This window comes from Arachis duranensis, chromosome 1, assembly GCF_000817695.3.
Source record: "Arachis duranensis cultivar V14167 chromosome 1, aradu.V14167.gnm2.J7QH, whole genome shotgun sequence".
NCBI lineage: Eukaryota > Viridiplantae > Streptophyta > Magnoliopsida > Fabales > Fabaceae > Arachis > Arachis duranensis.
This window is the reverse complement of record NC_029772.3, coordinates 14333884-14353213: the sequence shown is the minus strand read 5'-3', so window position 1 is coordinate 14353213 and position 19330 is coordinate 14333884. Positions and strand designations below refer to the sequence as shown.

The following is a 19330-nucleotide window of genomic DNA, read 5'->3' as shown; positions in this document are numbered from 1 at the left end:
AGCTCCTCGTAGAAACACTGGAAATTTATATTTATTTTTTGTTGTGTTGACTATTGAATTTTTAAACTTCTTTAATTATTGTATGTTAATTTCTTTTGTCGTTGAATTTCATTTGATCAAGACTTTCTTAGTTATTGTGTATTTGTGTTTGTTGATTTCAACATAATGACTTTGTGAAATAGTATGGTAGTATTTTTTTAATTGATTGAAAAACCAAACAAACCGAACTAAATCAAACCAAATTTAATTGGTTTGATTTGATTTGAATAGTCTCGGTAAAATATCGAACCGAACCGAACCGCATATTAATTAAACGATTGGATCGGATGACTTTTTTCTAAAAACCGAACCAAACCGCACCGCAAACACCCTAATATATATATGATAAGAGTAGAGGATTAAAACTAATCAACACAAGAGTTTTATTCTTTTACCTCTACACACATAAATGTGTATGAATCTAAATTTTGAAAAAAGAATTACGGTGTGCAAAGAATTACAAAGAGATTTGTTTTTTAGTTTAGATAAGATATTCATTAATCAAAGAGTTAACAGCAAAAATTGATTTTAGTATGAATGTACATAGCGCCTTCGTATGATCGAAAGAAAAAGTAATTTTTACCAATGTATTCAGATATTTAAATTTAATCTATATATTATTTGAATAAAGTTTAATTACAAATAAATTTAAAAAAATTCGCTGAACACATGGTTATCTTTTGCCTTTAATTACTAACAAAACCGATCAAAGTCTTATATTGTGCATGTAAGCGCGTGCGATGATTGGCCAAACACATGCAGCATCATTAGATATTTAGATTTTGATTGGCCAAGAAGGAAATGGAGCCACCGAATGTCTCTCTCAACCATATTTTTCCCGTGGCCAAGCATCCAATAAGTCCAAATGAATCAGACAAGAATATCAGAGCTGTGCTTTGTTTGTATCAAGAAGTTAAAACTAGGATACATTCACATAAGTTTGCACTCAATTAATTAGCTGAAAGCATTTTTTGTGTATACATAGATGTAACATTTCATTCTTGCTTTTAGATCTACAAAATCAAAGTGCAAACATTGTTCGTCGTATTTTGGTCACGTGAAAGGGCACAACATTCCATAAACGATGAGGCCCCCTTCTAACTCCGCACATGGACTTCGTGAGGCTCCCTCCCCTCCCCCAAAAAATATAACTAATTACATGGTTATCAAAATTTATATAGACCAAAATATGTTGATGAATTATTAAATTAATAGATAAATAATAGTCAAAAAAATAAATTATGATGTGCATAACATTTTTCTATAACTATATGCCATCACTTGGCAGTTGGCACACTCATAGAAGGAACACCCCTACATACACCATGGGATCTACCCGTATCATCTCAAGTTGCCTAGTTCAAGAAGCACTAAACCAAAAGGGTTACTGTTCTCAGAAAATCCATCTAACTCCATGGGATCTCACTTTCCTCACCGTTGAACCCATTCAAAAAGGCCTTCTCTACTTCCACAATCACACCAACCAAGAAACCCAATCACCAATCCAAATCATCAATCACCTCAAATCCTCCTTCTCCACCACTCTCACCTTCTTTCCACCTCTCACAGGCCGTTTCGTCATAACCAACCATAACCACCAAGACGAATACAAAACCGCCACGTGTCACATCCTCTGTAACAACCAAGGAGCACTCTTCGTCCATGCTATAGCAGAGAACACAACCGTCAACGACATCCTTCAACCCAAGCACGTTCCCTCCGTTGTTCGCTCATTCTTCCCGCTTAACGGCGTTCAGAACCACGAAGGAACGTCGCAGCCGCTGTTCGCAGTGCAAGTCACGGAGTTAGTTGACGGCGTCTTCATCGGCTGCACGCTCAACCATGCCGTTGCAGACGGCAAGTCGTTTTGGCATTTCATCAATTCTTGGGCCGAAATCTCACGTGGCCACAACAAACCGTCGAAACTTCCTTCACTTGAACGCGCGTTTCTAAATGGCGTTGAGCCTCCTATACGGTTCCCTTTCACAAAAGACTCAGAACTGGAAAAGCAAAAACCGCCACCACCAGAGAGGTTCTTCCACTTCACAAAGGAGAAGATATTGCAGCTCAAATTAAAAGTCAACGATGAAGCCGGAACCGACAAAATTTCTTCGCTGCAAGCGGTTTTCGCTCATCTTTGGCACTCTGTGATCCGTTGCAGCCGCGGTTGTGACCCGCAACAAGAGCTCTCTTACCGGTTTCCGGTAGGTGCTAGGCCGAGGATGGTTCCGCCGCTGCCGGATGACTACTTTGGGAATGCAGCTATTGTCGGCGGCGTGACCATGACTGCTGAGAAGCTTCTAGAAGGTGGTACTGCCAAGTGTGCGTTTGAGATGAACAAGATGATAGCTTCGTACACTGATGAAATGTTAAGGAGCCACTGTGCTTCTTGGGTGAGAGGCCCAACTTTGCTTAAGCTGCGAAATTTGGCTAACTTCAATTCCTTGGCCACTGGCAGTTCCCCATGGTTTGATGTTTACGGTAACGACTTTGGGTGGGGGAAGCCTGTGGCGGTTCGAAGTGGCGGCGCAAACAAGCGTAACGGGAAGATTAGCGTGTTTGCTGGGGTGGAAGAAGGCAGCATTGACATTGAAGTGTGCCTTCCTTTTGAGATCTTGGAGGCCTTGGAGAATGACCCTGAGTTCATGGATGCCGTTTCCATCTAGTAATGGCTAATAAGGTAGTAATGGCAAATAAGGTTTGGACTTTGGAGAGCAAAAACCTTAGTTTAGTTTCTAATTCATGGATTTTGTTGCGGCTATGGATCGAGTGATTATCTATAACAATATAGCAAAATATGAGGAGTCAATGGAATATTTATACACGAGTAATGCCAGGGTCAGCAACTTTTGTGATTATTAACCATCAACTAATCATCAATAATGATTTGATGATGTGAGATTGGTGTGAAATTTCATCCAATAGCTCACTTTTCTCTACTGGCTACATGCTGGCCAAAATTCAATAGAATTGCTGGCCTCCTAGACTTTCCCTTTATACAATATATACAATTGAGGTTTATGAAATATTAGAGATATAATTATTAGTGTTACCTTTTCCCCATCAGCTGAAACTTTTGAAATGAATGGTATTATGACATAATATAGAACGCTAAATCCGAAAAGTCAAGAGTTCGATCTTGGTGAATCCTAAAATAGTACATTATATACATTGTACAAATAATTCATTTAATTGTATCGGTCTTTCAATTTAAGTTCTAATATTATCTTTAACAAGAGAAATTTATTATTAAAATTTTTTTTATATAATATTAATTACTATAAATACAAAAAAATTTTATCCATCATAAACAGTAACTTTATTAAAAACTTTTTATTAAATGTAGGTTATTATTGAAAAGTTTATTAAAATAAGGTTTATTATTAAAAACAATTCTTCCGTAAGTTTTAAATAAAAAAACAACTTCTATCCATTTTTTAACAATAATTTCATTAAAATTTTTATATTTAATGTAAATTATTATTGTAGATTTTTTTATTTAGATATTATTTTTAAAAGAATAAAAGTAAATAGTTCAATAGAGGCAACTTTTGTAAAAATAAATTTATACAGAATATTTTTTTTAAATTATTATTATACTCTTTTAATATATTCTAAATATTTACATAATATATAATGTTAATTGACGTCTAAATTTAAATTCTAATATTATGTTTAATGAAAGAGACTTATTATTAAAAAAAATTTGTACATCTATCAATTACATTAAATAAAAAACTTTCACACACTTTTTATAACAACTTCATTAAAAAAAATTTATTGAATGCAAATTATTCATACGAATTTTTTATTATTAATAAAATAATTTAACAGGCAATATGTTTTTTAAATTCACACAGAATAATTTTTGTATCAATATATCATGATTCATTTTGCATATAATATTTTTTTATTTACGTTTATTCATGGAGTTGCTTACAAAAATTATATTTAAATAATTTTTTTATGTTATAACTATTTTATATTTTAAGATTCAAAATTTTGTATTTCTATTTTTATTCAAAGTTTATTTTTATGTTTTATTTTAGTTCTATTAATTAAAAAGTATTAATATTAGTTTTAATTTTTAATTTTTTGGATAAATAAAAATATGAGACATTTTTATAAATTAAATAATTAAAAAATTACTTATTATAGAACAAGTTAAATCTGTTTCTTAATTATAAGAGTACATATAATTCATTAATCAAAATAAACATAACTTTATTTAATTTTTTAAAATTAATATTAATTATTAAAATCATGATATAATGGATATACTATAAATAAGTAAAATAAGTAATAAAAAATAGACATAAATATTAACTTTTTCGTTATTTGGTACAAAAATAAATATAATAAAATAAATTATTATTTTCATACATAATGGCATAAAATTTAACATTATTTTTTTTTAAAGCCATCTATTTTTTTATATTTTTATCCTTATTTTTGTGCTTTATTTTAATTTTGTTAAACCAAAAAGTACTAATATCACTTAACTTTAATTTTTAATTTTTATCATAAATAAAATATGTGACCTTGTATGCATTAAATAATAAAAATTCTATAACAATATATAATGACAATACTAGTAGTAATTTAAGTTCTAATATTGTCCTTAATGAGAGAAGTTTATTATTAAAAAAAATTTCTATACAATCGTCAATTACGGTAAATGTAAAAATTTTTGCCCATTCATTATTGTTATTTAATTATCTCATCATTCCATTTCAACAAGCACAGCCCTCAACGTCAATCGTAGGGCTGTACATGTTTGGTTAATCCAAAAATCAAACCTGTTTTTTGGTTAACTAAATTAGTTTTATATGATAAATTAGTTATTAATTGGTTATAAAATTTAAAAATCGATTTTTAACCGGTTATAAAAATAAAAACTAATTTTAAAAAAATAACCGATTTTTTAATAAAAAATTAGATTTTGAAAAAATAAAACCGGTTTTGACCAAAAAACTAGTTTTTAGACAAAAAATGGTTTTTTTTAAAAAATTAAATTTTTAATCTAAACAATTAAAATTAAAATTTGGTTTTGGTTAATCAGTTAAAAATAAGTTTTTTTAATTTGATTTTGGTTAACCAATTTTGAAAAATATGGATATTGTTTTAAAATTATTTGTTAAATTGGTTAATCAAAATGTGGTTATGATTTTTTAACTGGTTAACCATATTTTAGTTTTTTTAATGTACACCCATAACACCAGCATGAGGGGCCTCTCAGTTGTACAAACACAAACAATGCAGATAAGTAAAGTACAAGTAGATTCAAGTAAGGCTAGCCAACTCGACATGTCCTAGTAGCTAACCCTTGGACAGTCCCTGCGAGCGCGCATCCCTAAACACAAAATCATAATCATTCAATATATATATATATATATCCATCGAGGAGAGCTCATCCGGAAAGGTATAAGTGTCCGGCTACACTTATGATGTAGAGGCAACAGAATCTTAGATCAAACCAAACCAGGAGCAAGTGGATCAATGCCACTGCATCTACCCAGGCAGGTATATCACAATTAGAATCATCTTCAATATCAATCTCACAATCATCATCATTCTCATCATCAATCTCATCTCAATTCATATTCAATCTTAATTAGACTCATCCATCATCATCCATTTAACATCAAATTCACTTATCACATCAATCCTCATCATTCATCATCACATAATTTGTTCCTCCCATTCAATTCACTAACTCATCTCATCAAGTGGAACTGACCCATTGCATCTACCCAAGAAATCCGAAACTCAAATAGTTTCACAAATCTCAAATCATTCTCAACTAGGAGCAAGTGGGGGCTAACCACTACATCTACTCCAGGAGACTCAAACCAAATCCGGAACAAGTGGATCAATGCCACTGCATCTACCTAGGCAGGTGTATTAAAATTAAAATCAAGCTCAGATAACAATCTCATAATCATTATCATTCTCATCATCAATCTCATAATCATCATCATTCTCATTATCAATTTCATAATCATCATCATTCTCACTTAGTATCTTGTTTATTTCTCTCAATTTTACTAACTCAACTCATTTGACTTTATCCCTAACTCTTCCATCATCAATTTTACCGACTCTAAACTCGTATCGAAGTTTATAAAGGTTTAGGAGGCCAAAAGAATGGTTAAAAGATATAAAAATACACTTTTAATTTATGGGGGTTGTGTGCACGCATGCAAGTGGCTTGCATACGCATGAGATGAAAATTAGGATGTGGTGTACGCGAGCCTTGTTTGCGTACGCGAATGGTGAAAACAACAGTAATTTCTTGCGGCACGTACCACTTTTGTGTACGCGAGTCTGCAATTTCGATACTTTTGCGTATGCGTGCCTTCTTCTGTGTATGCAAGACCGTGGACAGAATTTAGTACCTGCATCGCGTGATACTTTTGCGTACGCGAATGTTGTAGAAAGATAAAAAGTTGTTAAGTATAAAAAATCAATTTTTAAACTCAATTTTAAATTTTTATATATCTTTTGTTAATCTTTTTTAGAGAGACTTAGACTAAAATTCGCTTATATAAATTGACAAAAGAAGAATATATATATAAACTTTAATTACAAGTTAATACAAATAGATAACGAAGTTAAAGGATAAAAAATGCATAAGAACTTAGTTCCTATCATGTGATTTTCTTGTAAGCTAGCAAGAAAAGGAACAAGACAATAAAGATACAAAGTGTGACTATGTAAGCAAACCTTGCCGACATATAGTTTCTATATAAAGTATATCTTACAAACTAACTTATTTAATTACATAACATCATTCATTTTATTTTCCTACACCAACCATAAGTTTACAAATCTTTATAGCCCATGAAATAACTTTAGCGTACTATGTTAAGGGAGAAAACAAAGAACAAATGACGAAAACATTTAAATTTAAGCATGTAAGGGGAAAAAAAAGTTAGAAGAAAACTGCAGCAAAATAGTAAGAAAAAAAATGTGCATAATAGAGGTGAATATGGGTCAAGTTGGTTTGAGTTTAAAGTGAAATTAGAATCGAATCAATTAAATTGTAATTAGTTTAATTTAGTTTAAATTTGCATTTTTTTTTGTGTATGTACTCGAATCAAACTAAATCGATTAAAAATGGATTAGTTCAATAAAATGGAAATTCATAAAAAAAATTATCTTAAAAATTCTGTAAATACAATAAACATGTAATATTAATAGAAATAATTCAAACATGTTAAATACTAAATACATTAAAAATTACATATTAAAATTCAAATATATTAAACACTAAAGACATTAAAATTTAAACATATTAAAAGGCATATATATATATATATATTAAATTTTTATTTTTTTATTTAATTAATATATGATCAGATTTACAGGTTGCTTCGGGTTCTGCACCGTCATAACCGTTACTTGAACCAATTATTAGAGAGAATCATTGATTTAGTTCAGATTAGACCTGATTACCCGTTGGTTCCAAAACCAATTTAATTGGTTCGGTTTAGATTTGGACGGATGATCGGATACCCACGATCCGTGCTCACCCCTAAAAAGAGGAGCAAAAACTGGATAAGATATGCATTTAGTCCCTTAGATTCGTTTAAAAAAAAGATTGAGATTGAAAAAAAATTAAATTTTTATATTATATTTGGTGTAAAATGTACTAAAATGAGATATGTCTCAATATTATGTTTAGTTTAAGATGAATATGAAGATTGAGGAGATAGATTTAAAATTAAAAAAATTAAATTAGAGTTTTTTTGAAAAAAAATTTATTAAAATTTTAATCTCCATTTTTAAAATTTCATTTTCATATATTCTCATTTTTTGGAAGTATTGAAAAGATTGAAATTTTGTGTTTTAAGATTAACATTTTAGTTTTAATCTGTAATCAGTGACCATCAAACACAATATTAAATTTCAATCCTCCTATCTCAATTTCAGTTCTAAAAACAAAGCGACTTTAAAGTATATTTATCATTTAAATTTCATTTCTCTGTATTCAAATTTATTATTTTTACATCAATTCTATAATAATTCTTGTTTAAAAAACAAACCTTAACACTTTAAAATTCTGTACAAATTAAGGTTTATTTAAAATAAAAGTACAACATATTTATGAATTGTACTGTTGTTGTTGAAGTGTTATGTTCAATCTTTTTTTTAATTGATTTAATTATTTTGTTGATTCTTATAACTTTACGAAATTTTTAATTAGGTTTTTGTAATTTTTGTTTTTAATTGAGTCCTTGTATCAAATATTTTTTAATTGGCTATACTTTTTTATTTAGATTTCTGCACTAATTCGTCCCTATAAAATTAAATTAATTATTATCAAAAAAATCTAATAAAAAAATTTTAATACAAAAATTTAATTAAAATAAATATATAAAAATCTAATTAAAAAATTCACAAATTATACTTAAAATAATAAAACCAACCGGTCATTAAAACTCACTTTGATGAGTGACCAAAAAATCAATTTAATAATCACCCAAGTTTCTAGAAAATTCAATCAGAGCACTATACATATTTACAATTTTTATTTGCAAGAGATAAAATCAAGCTCACTTAAGTGCAAGTTCCGTTTTTTAGATAGACTTGGAGAAACTCATGAGTCTATTCACTAGTTTAAGAGCTAATTGAATTTCAGTATTTCGAGCAAAACAATATATTGTTTTGGTCAAGCTTTTTTGTTTTTGTTTTTGATGAACGGATATTTATATATTTTTTGGCATTATTTTTATATAGTTTTTGTTTAGTTTTTATTAAGTTTTTATAAATTTTAGTGTTAAATTCATATTTTTAGATTCTACTTTAAATTTTTGTGTTTTTGTGCAATTTCAGGTATTTTCTGACTGAAATTAAGGAGTTGGAGCAAAAGTCCGATTCAGAGGCAAAGAAAACACTGCAGATGCTGTCTGGATCTGACCTCCTTACACTCGGAAGAGCTTTTCTGAAGTTACAGAAGTCCAAATGGAGCGTTCTTAACGGCTATGGAAAGATGACTTCCAGAGCTATCCAGTAATGTATAATAATCTATACTTTGCTTCAGATTAGAATGCCCAAAACTGGCGTCCAACGCCAGCTTCCTACCCCCTCCAGGCGTCCAGCGCCCACAAGTAGAGACCAGCGTTCAAACACCCAGAAAGGACCCCATAGCCAGCGTTGAACGCCCTAGAGACCTCCTAGCACGTGGATCTCATCAAAGCTCAGTCCAAACACTCACCAAGTGGACCCCCAGAAGTAGATTTTAGCACTAAAAAGACTGTTTTACCCTTACTACTTATTAGTTTAGTATTTAAAGTAGGAGATCACTCTTTGTAAAGGATCTTCGGCCACTTTACACATAATTTCATTTCTCACATTGTATTTTCTATCAGTATGAGTTTCTAAACCTCCTAAGTTGAGGGGAGGAGCCCTATTGAGTTCTATTAATTAATAAAAGTATTTCTGTTTTCCTTCAATCCATGTTTGATTTAATTCTAAGATGTATACTCATTCTTCAACATGGTGAATAGGATGATCACTGACAATCAGCTCTGTTCATCATACTAGGACTGCGTGCCTGACAACCACCCGTGTCTACTTGGGTTCGTGTGAATACATGGCTGGAAAGTGCAAACCGCCAACTTGATTATACATCTCTCAGACGGCTAATCTACAACTTCACTGGGGACTTCTCAAGACACCAGTTCAGCCAATTTCCAGGGAGATTATGGTTTCTGTGGTAGAGGCTGAACCCAAAGAAGCAGCACTCTCTGATCTGAAAGATTCAACCTTGTTTGTGGCGTTTTGAGTAGGATCACCAAAGAGAATGAACTACTAGAGCTTCATCCTCGTTTAGATTGGATGACCACGGCCATACGGTGTTTGATCTGAAGCAGAGGAGATTAATGACCGCGGCCATATGGCGTTGATCACATACAGCCTACCATAGAAGATATCATTCACAAGCAAAGGAGATAGTAATACCAAAGTTAATTCAAAAAGATAAAGCAACTCCAATCCTTAACCATATTCCTATTACAGATTCCATTCCAATTCACAGAGTATTTTATACCCTTTTCTTTAGACCTTTTTCACTTTATCAAACAATCAAACCAACGACCTCTGATTCGCCTGACTAAGACCTGCAAGATAACCATAGCTTGCTGCAAACCACAATCCTCGTGGGATCGACCCTGACTCGTTTGGGTATTACTTGGACGATCCAGTGCACTTTCTGGTACAGCTGTATGGAGTGTGGGGATTCGTACACCAAATTTTTGGCGCCGTTACCGGGGATTGTTCGAGTTTGGACAACTGATGGATTATCTTATTCCTTAGGTCAGGTAATTTTTTATTATTTTATTTGAGTCTTTTATTTTTTTTTCTTCTTCTCTATTTTCGAAAAAAAAATCTTTTTCAAAAATTTTTATTTTCTTTGTTTAATCTTTGTTCTTGGGTTTGAGTCTTTTTGTTTTTGTTCTTGATAATTTTCGAATTTTTCTTGAGTCTCTTTCTAAAAAATTTCAAAAATATTTTCTTTGTTTAAATCTTGTATCAAATCTTTAAGTTTGGTGTCTTTCTGTTATTTTTCTTTTAATTTTTCGAAAATTTGTGTTTGATTTTCTAAAAATTTTAAGTTTGGTGTCCCTTACATGTTCTTGTGTTCTTTGAATTTTTTGAGTTTTGTTCTTGGTGTTCTTTTTAATCTTCAAAGTGTTCTTGTATTTTCTTTTTGTTTTGATCTTAAAATTTTTAAGTTTTGTGTCTTTTTGTGTTTTCTTTAAATTTTCGCACACTAGGAGTAATTAGATCTAAAAATTTTAAGATTTATCTCTTTTACTTGTTTTTCTCTCTCCTCGTTAAATTCAAAAATAAAAAAATATCTTTTCTATTTTTATTTTTTATTAATTTTCGAAAATTCTAGCTAAAAAATTCAGATTTTAATTTTAAATTTTTATCTTATCTTATCTTAATTTTAAAATTCAAAAATCAAATCTTTTCAAAATAAAAATCATATCTTTTTCAAAATCTTATCTTATTTCAAATTTAAAATTTTAACTTTAAAAATTTCAAAATAAAAAATTCAAATTTCAAAATTGAGCTTCAAAATTGAAAATTTAAATTTCAAATTTCAATTTTCAAAATTAAACCTTTTCGAAATTCAAGTCTTTTTCAAATCTTTATCTTATCTTGTTGACTTTTTCAAAATTCAAAATTTTAAAATTTAAAATTTCAAAATCAAATTTCAACATTCAAATTTCAATTTCAAAATTCAAAATTTAAAAACTTAATTTTCAAATTTCAAATCTTAAATTCAAATTCTTTCTTAATTAATTACTTATCTTCTTTCTCTTCTTTTTCAAAACTTCCTAACTAACTCTTCTCTCTCCTAATTTTCGAAATCTCCTCTTCTACCTCTCTTCTTCTTTTTCGAAATTCATTAATTAATTCTTTTAATTAATTAATTTTAATTTCGGATTAAATAAATAAATAAAACAAAACAAAAATATTTTAATTCTTGTTTATCTTTTCCACTTCGATTTCTTCTTCTATTTCTTCTACCTTCTATTTTCTTCTACCTTTCTTCATCATGATCCCAAATGGGAATGAGGAGTTCAGAAGAACTCTGGAGTCCTATACAAACCCCACTGCTGACTTCTATGGAAGAAGTATTAGCATACCTCACATCAGAGCAAGTAGCTTTAAATTAAACCCTCAACTCATTACCTTAGTACAACAAAACTATCAGTACTCTTGACTTTCACAGAAAGAACCTACTAAATTTCTGGCAGATTTATTAAAGATTGCTGATACAGTACACAATGAGAGAGTAGACCAAGATGTCTACAGGCTATTGCTCTTTCCTTTTGCTATAAAGGACCAAGCAAAGAGGTGGTTAGATAACCAGCCTAAAGCCAGTTTGAAAACTTGGAAACAATTAGTAGATAAATTTTTGAATCAATACTTCCCTCCAAGAAAGATGACCCAGTTAAGGCTGGACATCCAAGGCTTCAAACAAGGAGATAATAAATCTCTTTATGATGCTTGGAAGAGGTATAGAAGGATGCTAAGAAAATGTCCCACTGAAATATTTTTAGAATGGGTACAGTTAGACATCTTCTACTATGGACTCTCAGACCTGGCTAGAATGTCTTTGGACCACTCTGCTGGTGGTTCCATACACATAAGAAAGACCATTGAAGAAGCTTAAGAGCTTATTGAGACAGTTGTCATTAATCAACAACTGTACTCATCTGTTGAGACTTCTATAAAAGGAGAGGTTAAGGCAGTATCTACTGAACCTAACCCTCCAGAATAGGATGACCCATTGACTCAGCAACTGCACGCCCTTGCTCAGCAACTACTAGAACTACAAGAGGCTTTGCGAGAAACTCAGGCTTCTAACAAGAATGTAGAAGCACAGCTGAGTCAAACAAGGCAGCAGTTATCTAAGCAGATAATAGAGGAGTGCCAGGCCATTCAACTAAGGACTGGGAATACATTGAATACCCAACCTCAAAACAACAGGAGATTAGGAAAAGAACAACTAAAAGAGGATAACCAGGTCTCTGCACAAGATAATTCTGGGCGTTCAAACGCCCAGGTAGGTATCACTCTTGGCGTTGAACGCCGGGAAAGGGCAGAGATTGGGTGTTCAAATGCCCAAGGAGGCAGCACCCTTGGTGTTGAACACCCACAAGAGAATAATGCCCCTGGCGTCAAACACCAGGAAGGGGGCAGCAACATGGGCGTTGAACGCCCAAGCAAAGGAGGCCAGTCACTCACTGATAACAACCCTCCTAAGTAAGCTAGTATCCCCCCTTCCAACACACATGGCACTCGGCCTTCATCCACCAAGATTGATGAATATAAGGCTAAGATTCCATTTCCTTAGAAACTCTGTCAAGAGGAAAAAGATAAACAGTTTACCCGCTTTGCGGATTATCTTAGAACATTAGAGATCAAGATCCCTTTTGCAGAGGCTCTTGAACAAATACCTTCTTATGATAAGTTCATGAAGGAAATTTTGAGTCATAAGAAGGATTGGAGAGAGACAAAAATAGTCCTCCTTACTAAAGAGTGCAGTGCAATCATTCAAAACAGCTTGCCAGAGAAACTTAAGGATTCTAGAAGCTTTATGATACCATGCACTCTAGGTGACGCCTGTACAAGGACAGCTCTATGTGACCTTGGAGCAAGCATCAACCTAATACCTACTTCATTAATAAAGAAGCTTTGTTTGACTGAGGAAGTCAAACCAACCTGCATACGCCTTCAACTCACTGATGGTTCCATTAAGATACCATCAGGCGCGATTGAAGACATGATTATTAGGGTTGGACCCTTTGCTTTTCCCACTGACTTTGTGGTGTTGGATATAGAAGGGCACAAGAGTGCATCTCTTATTCTAGGGAGACCCTTCCTAGTTACAGGACGGACCCTCATTGATGTTGAAAAAGGGAAAGTAACACTGAGAGTCAATGAGAAAAAGTTCGTACTGAATGCTATCAAGGCTATGCAGCATCCAGACACCCCAGAAGAATGCATGAGCACTGACCTCATTGATTCCCTAGTAGAAAAAGTAAGCATGGCTGAAAGTCTCAAGGAAGAGCTGAATGACATCCTTGCTGATGCACAACCTGATTCAGAGGAACCTCTGAAAATCCCTGAGGAAAAGGAGAAGCCTCCCTTGCTTGAGCTTAAGCCATTACCTTCCTGCCTGAAATATGCATTTCTGGGAGATGGATATTCTTATCTTGTGATCATAAGCTCTGCCTTAGAGCTACAGGAAGAAGAAGCACTAATTAAAGTGCTCAAAACACATAGGACCACCCTTGGATGGACTATAAGTGACCTTAAGGGCATTAGCCCAACCCGATGTATGCATAAAATCCTGCTAGAGGATAATGCCAAACCAGTGGTACAACCATAAAGGCGATTGAATCCAGCTATGAAGGAAGTAGTGCAGAAGGAAGTCACTAAGCTCTAGGAGGCTAGGATCATTTATCCCATTTCTGATAGCCCTTGGGTGAGCCCTGTGCAAGTTGTTCCCAAGAAAGGAGGGATGATATTGGTTAATAATGAAAAGAATGAGCTGATCCCTAAAAGGACAGTTACAAGGTGGCGTATGTGCATTGACTATAGAAGACTCAATGACGCCACCAGAAAGGATCATTTTTCTTTACCATTTATTGACCAAATGCTAGAAAAAACTAGCAGAGCATGCTTTTTATTATTTTCTGGATGGATATTCCTGGTACAATCAAATAGCAGTGGATCCACAGGATCAAGAGAAGACAGCATTCACATGCCCATCTGGCGTGTTTGCTTACAGGCGAATGCCATTTGGCCTGTGCAATGCACCTGCCACCTTCCAGAGATGTATGTTATCCATCTTCTCTGATATGGTAGAGAAGTTCCTTGAAGTGTTCATGGATGACTTCTCTATTTTTGGAGACTCATTTGACTCCTGCCTTGATCATCTAACCCTAGTTCTGAAAAGATGCCAAGAAACAAACCTAGTTCTAAACTGGGAGAAATGCCACTTCATGGTAACTGAAGGCATTGTTCTTGAGCATCGAATCTAAAACAAGGGGATAGAAGTAGATCAAGCTAAGGTGGAAGTGATTGAATGATTGCCTCTGCCTACTAATGTCAAGGCAATTAGAAGTTTTCTAGGACATGCAGGATTTTACAGGAGGTTCATAAAAGATTTTTCTAAAATCGCAAAACCCCTGTGTAATCTCTTGGCCACTGATGTTCCATTCGTCTTTAACCAAGACTGCCTGCATGCCTTTGAAACTCTGAAAGCCAAGCTTATCACTGCTTCTATCATCTCTGCACCCAACTGGGACTTACCATTTGAACTAATGTGTGATGTCAGTGATCATGCCATTGACGCAGTTCTGGGACAGAGACATGACAAGCTTCTGCATGTTATTTACTATGCTAGTCATGTACTAAATGATACACAGAAAAACTACACTACTACAGAAAAGGAACTACATGCAGTGGTCTACTTTATGGGACCCTTCCCGCCTTCATACTCAAACACCTACATCCTTGTGGTCGTAGATTATGTGTCTAAATGGGTAAAAGCAATAGCATCACCCACTAGCGACACTAGAGTAGTAATGAAGTTCCTCCAAAAGAACATCTTCAGCAGATTTGGTATCCCTAGGACATTAGTTAGTGATGGAGGTACTCATTTCTGCAACAGACAGCTGGATTCTGTCTTAAACCGTTACGGAATTTGCCATAAAGTAGCAACACCGTATCATCCCCAAACAAATGGGAAAGCTGAAGTCTCAAATAGAGAACTAAATCGAATGCTAGAGAGGATAGTAAGTACCTCTAGAAAGGATTGGCCTAGAAAGCTTGATGATGCTCTATGGGCATACAGAACAACTTTCAAAACCCCCTATTAGAACCTCACCATATCAGCTAATATATGGGAAATCCTGTCATTTGCCAGTGGAACTAGAACACAAAGCCTATTGGGCTACTAGATTTCTTAACCTTGATACTAAAGCAGAAGGAGAAAAATGACTTCTCCAACTTAATGAGTTAGACAAATTCCGCTTAGATGCATTTGAAAATGCAAAGATCTATAAGGAAAAAGCAAAGAGGTGGCATGATAGGAAGTTAGCTTCCAGAGTCTTTGAACCAGGACAGAAAGTCTTGCTTTTCAACTTAAGACTCAAACTGTTTCCTGGGAAACTCAAATCCTGTTGGACAGGACCATTTGTGATCACTAGTGTATAACCTTACGGGCACATAGAACTTCAAGGGAAAGAAAATAGGTTCACTGTCAATGGACAGAGGGTCAAGCATTACCTTGAAGGAGATATAGAGCCAGGAGGTTCAACACTATTACTAAGTGGTGCACGAAATTGTGATCTCAATGGCGCCAACAACTTGGTACGCACAATTGTAATCTCAACTCTTTTTCACAACTTCGCACAACTATCCAGCAAGTGCATTGGGTCGTCCAAGTAATAAACCTTATGTGAGTAAAGGTCGATCCCACGGAGATTGTCGGCTTGAAGCAAGCTATGGTTACCTTGTAAACCTCAATCAGGCGGATTAAAATGGTTATGGAGTTTTGATAATTAAAATATAAATAAAACATAAAATAATGATAGAGATACTTATGTAATTCATAGGTGGGAATTTCAGATAAGCGTATGGATATGCGTTATTCCTTCTGAATCTCTGCTTTCCTATTGCCTTCATCCAATCCTTCATACTCCTTTCTATGGCAAGCTGTATGTTGGGCGTCACCGTTGTCAATGGCTACTTCCCGTCCTATCAGTGAAAAAGGTCCTCTACGGTTTCCCGCATGGCTAATCAGCTGTTGGTTCTTGATCGTGTAGGAATAGGATTTACTATCCTTTTGTGTCTGTCACCACGCCCTACAGTTGCGAGTTTGAAGCTCGTCACAGTCATCCCATCCCAGATCCTACTCGAAATACCACAGACAAGGTTTAGACTTTCCGGATCTCAAGAATGCTGCCAATGGGTTCTAGCCTATACCACGAAGACTCTGATCTCAATGAATTGAAGGCTCTGTTGTCAGGAGAGGCAATCAAATGCATGGATTAGGAATCCAAGAGATACACACTCTAGCTTTCGCAGGTAGAACGGAAGTGTTTGTCAGGCACGCGTTCATAAGTGAGAATGGTGATGAGAGTTACGGATCATCACATTCATCAAGTTGAAGTGCGAATGAATATGTTAGAATGAGAATAAGCTTGAATTAAATAGAAGAACAATAGTACTTTGCATTAATACTCGAGGAACAGCAGAGCTCCACACCTTAATCTATGGTGTGTAGAAACTCCACTTTTGAAAATACATAAGTGAAAATAAGGGAGGCATGGCCGTGAGGCCAGCCTCCAATGTCTAAGGACTAACAATGATCAAAGATGTTCCAAAAGCTCGTCCAAAGATGTCTAATACACTAGTAAAAAGTTCTATTTATACTAAACTAGTTACTAGGGTTACAGAAACAAGTAAATGATGCAGAAATCCACTTCAGGGCCCACTTGGTGTGTGCTTGGGCTGAGCATTGAAGCTTTCACGTGTAGAGGTCTTCTGGTGGACAAAATTGTGATCATCAACAATGGCTCCAAAGACTTGGTGCTCTCAAACATAAATCACACTTTGTCACAACTCCGCACAACTAACCAGCAAGTGTACTGGGTCGTCCAAGTAATACCTTATGTGAGTAAGGGTCGATCCCACAGAGATTGTTTGTATGAAGCAAGCTATGGTCATCTTGTAAATCCCAGTCAGGCGGATTAAACTATATTAAGAGATTATTGGTTTTTCGAATAATAACAATAAATTAAATAGAAAATAAAGATAAAGTTACTCATGTAATCCAATGGTAGGAATTTCAGATAGGTGTATGGAGGTGCTGTATTCCTTCTAAATCTCTGCTTTTCTACTGTCTTTATCCAATCTTTGTCACTCCTTTCTATGGAAAACTGTATGTAGGGCATCACCGTTGTCAATGGCTACATCCCATCCTCTCAGTGAAAATGGTCCAAATGTTCTGTCACAGCACGGCTAATCATCTATCAGTTCTCGATCATGTTGGAATAGAATCCCCTGATTCTTTTGCGTTTGTCATCACACCCAGCAATCGTGATTTTGAAGCTCGTCACAGTCATTCAATCCCGAAATCCTACTCGGAATACCACCGACAAGGTTAGACTTTCCAAATTCCCATGAATGCCGCCATCAATTCTAGCTTATACCACGAAGATTCTGATTAAGTAATCCAAGAGATATGCGCCCGGTCTTAGGTAGAACGGAAGTGGTTGTCAGTCACGTGCGTTCATAGGTGAGAATGATGATGAGTGTCACGGATCATCACATTCATCAAGTTGAAGTGCAACGAATATCTTAGAATAAGAATAAGTCGAATTGAATAGAAAATAGTAGTAATTGCATTGAAACTTGAGGTACAACAGAGCTCCACACCCTTAATCTATGGTTTGTAGAAACTCCACCGTTGAAAATACATAAGTGATAAAGGTTCAGGCATGGCCGAATGGCCAGCCCCCAAAACGTGGTCAATAGTCTAGATTGTCAAATACCTCTAATAAACTAGTAAAAAGTTCTATTTATACTAAACTAGCTACTAGGGTTTACAGAAGTAAGTAATTGATGCATAAATTCACTTCCGGGGCCCACTTAGTGTGTGCTTGGGCTGAGCTTGATCTATCCACAAGCTGAGGCTTCTCTTGGAGTTGAACGCCAAGTTGTAACATGTTTTGGGTGTTCAACTCTGGTTCGTGATGTGTTTCTGGCGTTTGACACCAGAATGCAGCATAGAACTGGCGTTGATCGCCAGTTTACGTCATCTAATTACGAATAAAGTATGAACTATTATATATTTCTGGAAATTTCTGAATGTCTATTTTTCAACGCCATTGAAAGCGTGCCATTTGGAGTTTTGTAGCTTCAGAAAATTTATTTTGAGTGCAGGGAGGTCAGATTCCAACAGCATCAGTAGTCCTTTATCAGCCTCCTATCAGAGTTTTGCTCAGGTCCCTCAATTTCATCCAGAAAATATCTGAAATTACAGAAAAACACACAAACTCATAGTAAAGTCTAGAAATGTGAATTTAGCATAAAAACTAATGAAAACATCCCTAAAAGTAACTAGATCATACTAAAAACTACATAAAAATAATGCCAAAAAGCGTATAAATTATCCGCTCATCACAACACCAAACTTAAATTGTTGCTTGTCCCCAAGCAACTGAAAATCAATTAGGATAAAAAGAAGAGAATATACTATAAATTCCAAAATATCAATGAATATTAATTCTAATTAGATGAGCGGGACTTGTAGCTTTTTGCTTCTGAACAGTTTTGGCATCTCACTTTTTCCTTTGAAGTTCAGAATGATTGGCTTCTCTAGGAACTTAGAATTTCGGATAGTGTTATTGATTCTCCTAGTTAAGTATGTTGATTCTTGAATACAACTACTTTTATGAGTCTTGGCCATGGCCCTAAGCACTCCCTTCTATCCATTGATGCTCAAAGCCTTGGATCCTTTTAACCATTGCCTTTTGGTTCTAAGTGCTATTGGCTTTTTCTGCTTGCTTTTTCTTTTTCTTTCTAATTTTTTTCGCCACATTTTTTTTCGCAAGCTTTTGTTTTTTCACTGCTTTTTCTTGCTCAAAGAATCAATTTCATGATTTTTCAGATTATCAATAACATTTCTCTTTTTCATCATTCTTTCAAGAGTCAACAATTTTAACATTCATAAACAACAAGATCAAAATTATGC

The 19330-nt window shown here is 34.2% G+C and overlaps 1 protein-coding gene across 1 annotated transcript; it reads left to right on the top strand.

The window, feature by feature from the left end:
- Nucleotides 1-1301: 1301 nt before the first annotated feature.
- LOC107480292 (uncharacterized acetyltransferase At3g50280) lies at nt 1302-3037 on the top strand. The gene has a single exon (XM_016100430.3). The coding sequence runs from the start codon at nt 1311-1313 to the stop codon at nt 2703-2705; it is 1395 nt and encodes a 464-aa protein (XP_015955916.3). The 5' UTR covers nt 1302-1310; the 3' UTR covers nt 2706-3037.
- Nucleotides 3038-19330: the final 16293 nt, after the last annotated feature.

Coding starts and splice junctions, on each gene's coding strand:
- LOC107480292 (XM_016100430.3), top strand. CDS start 1,311: ATGCCATCACTTGGCAGTTGGCACACTCATAGAAGGAACACCCCTACA.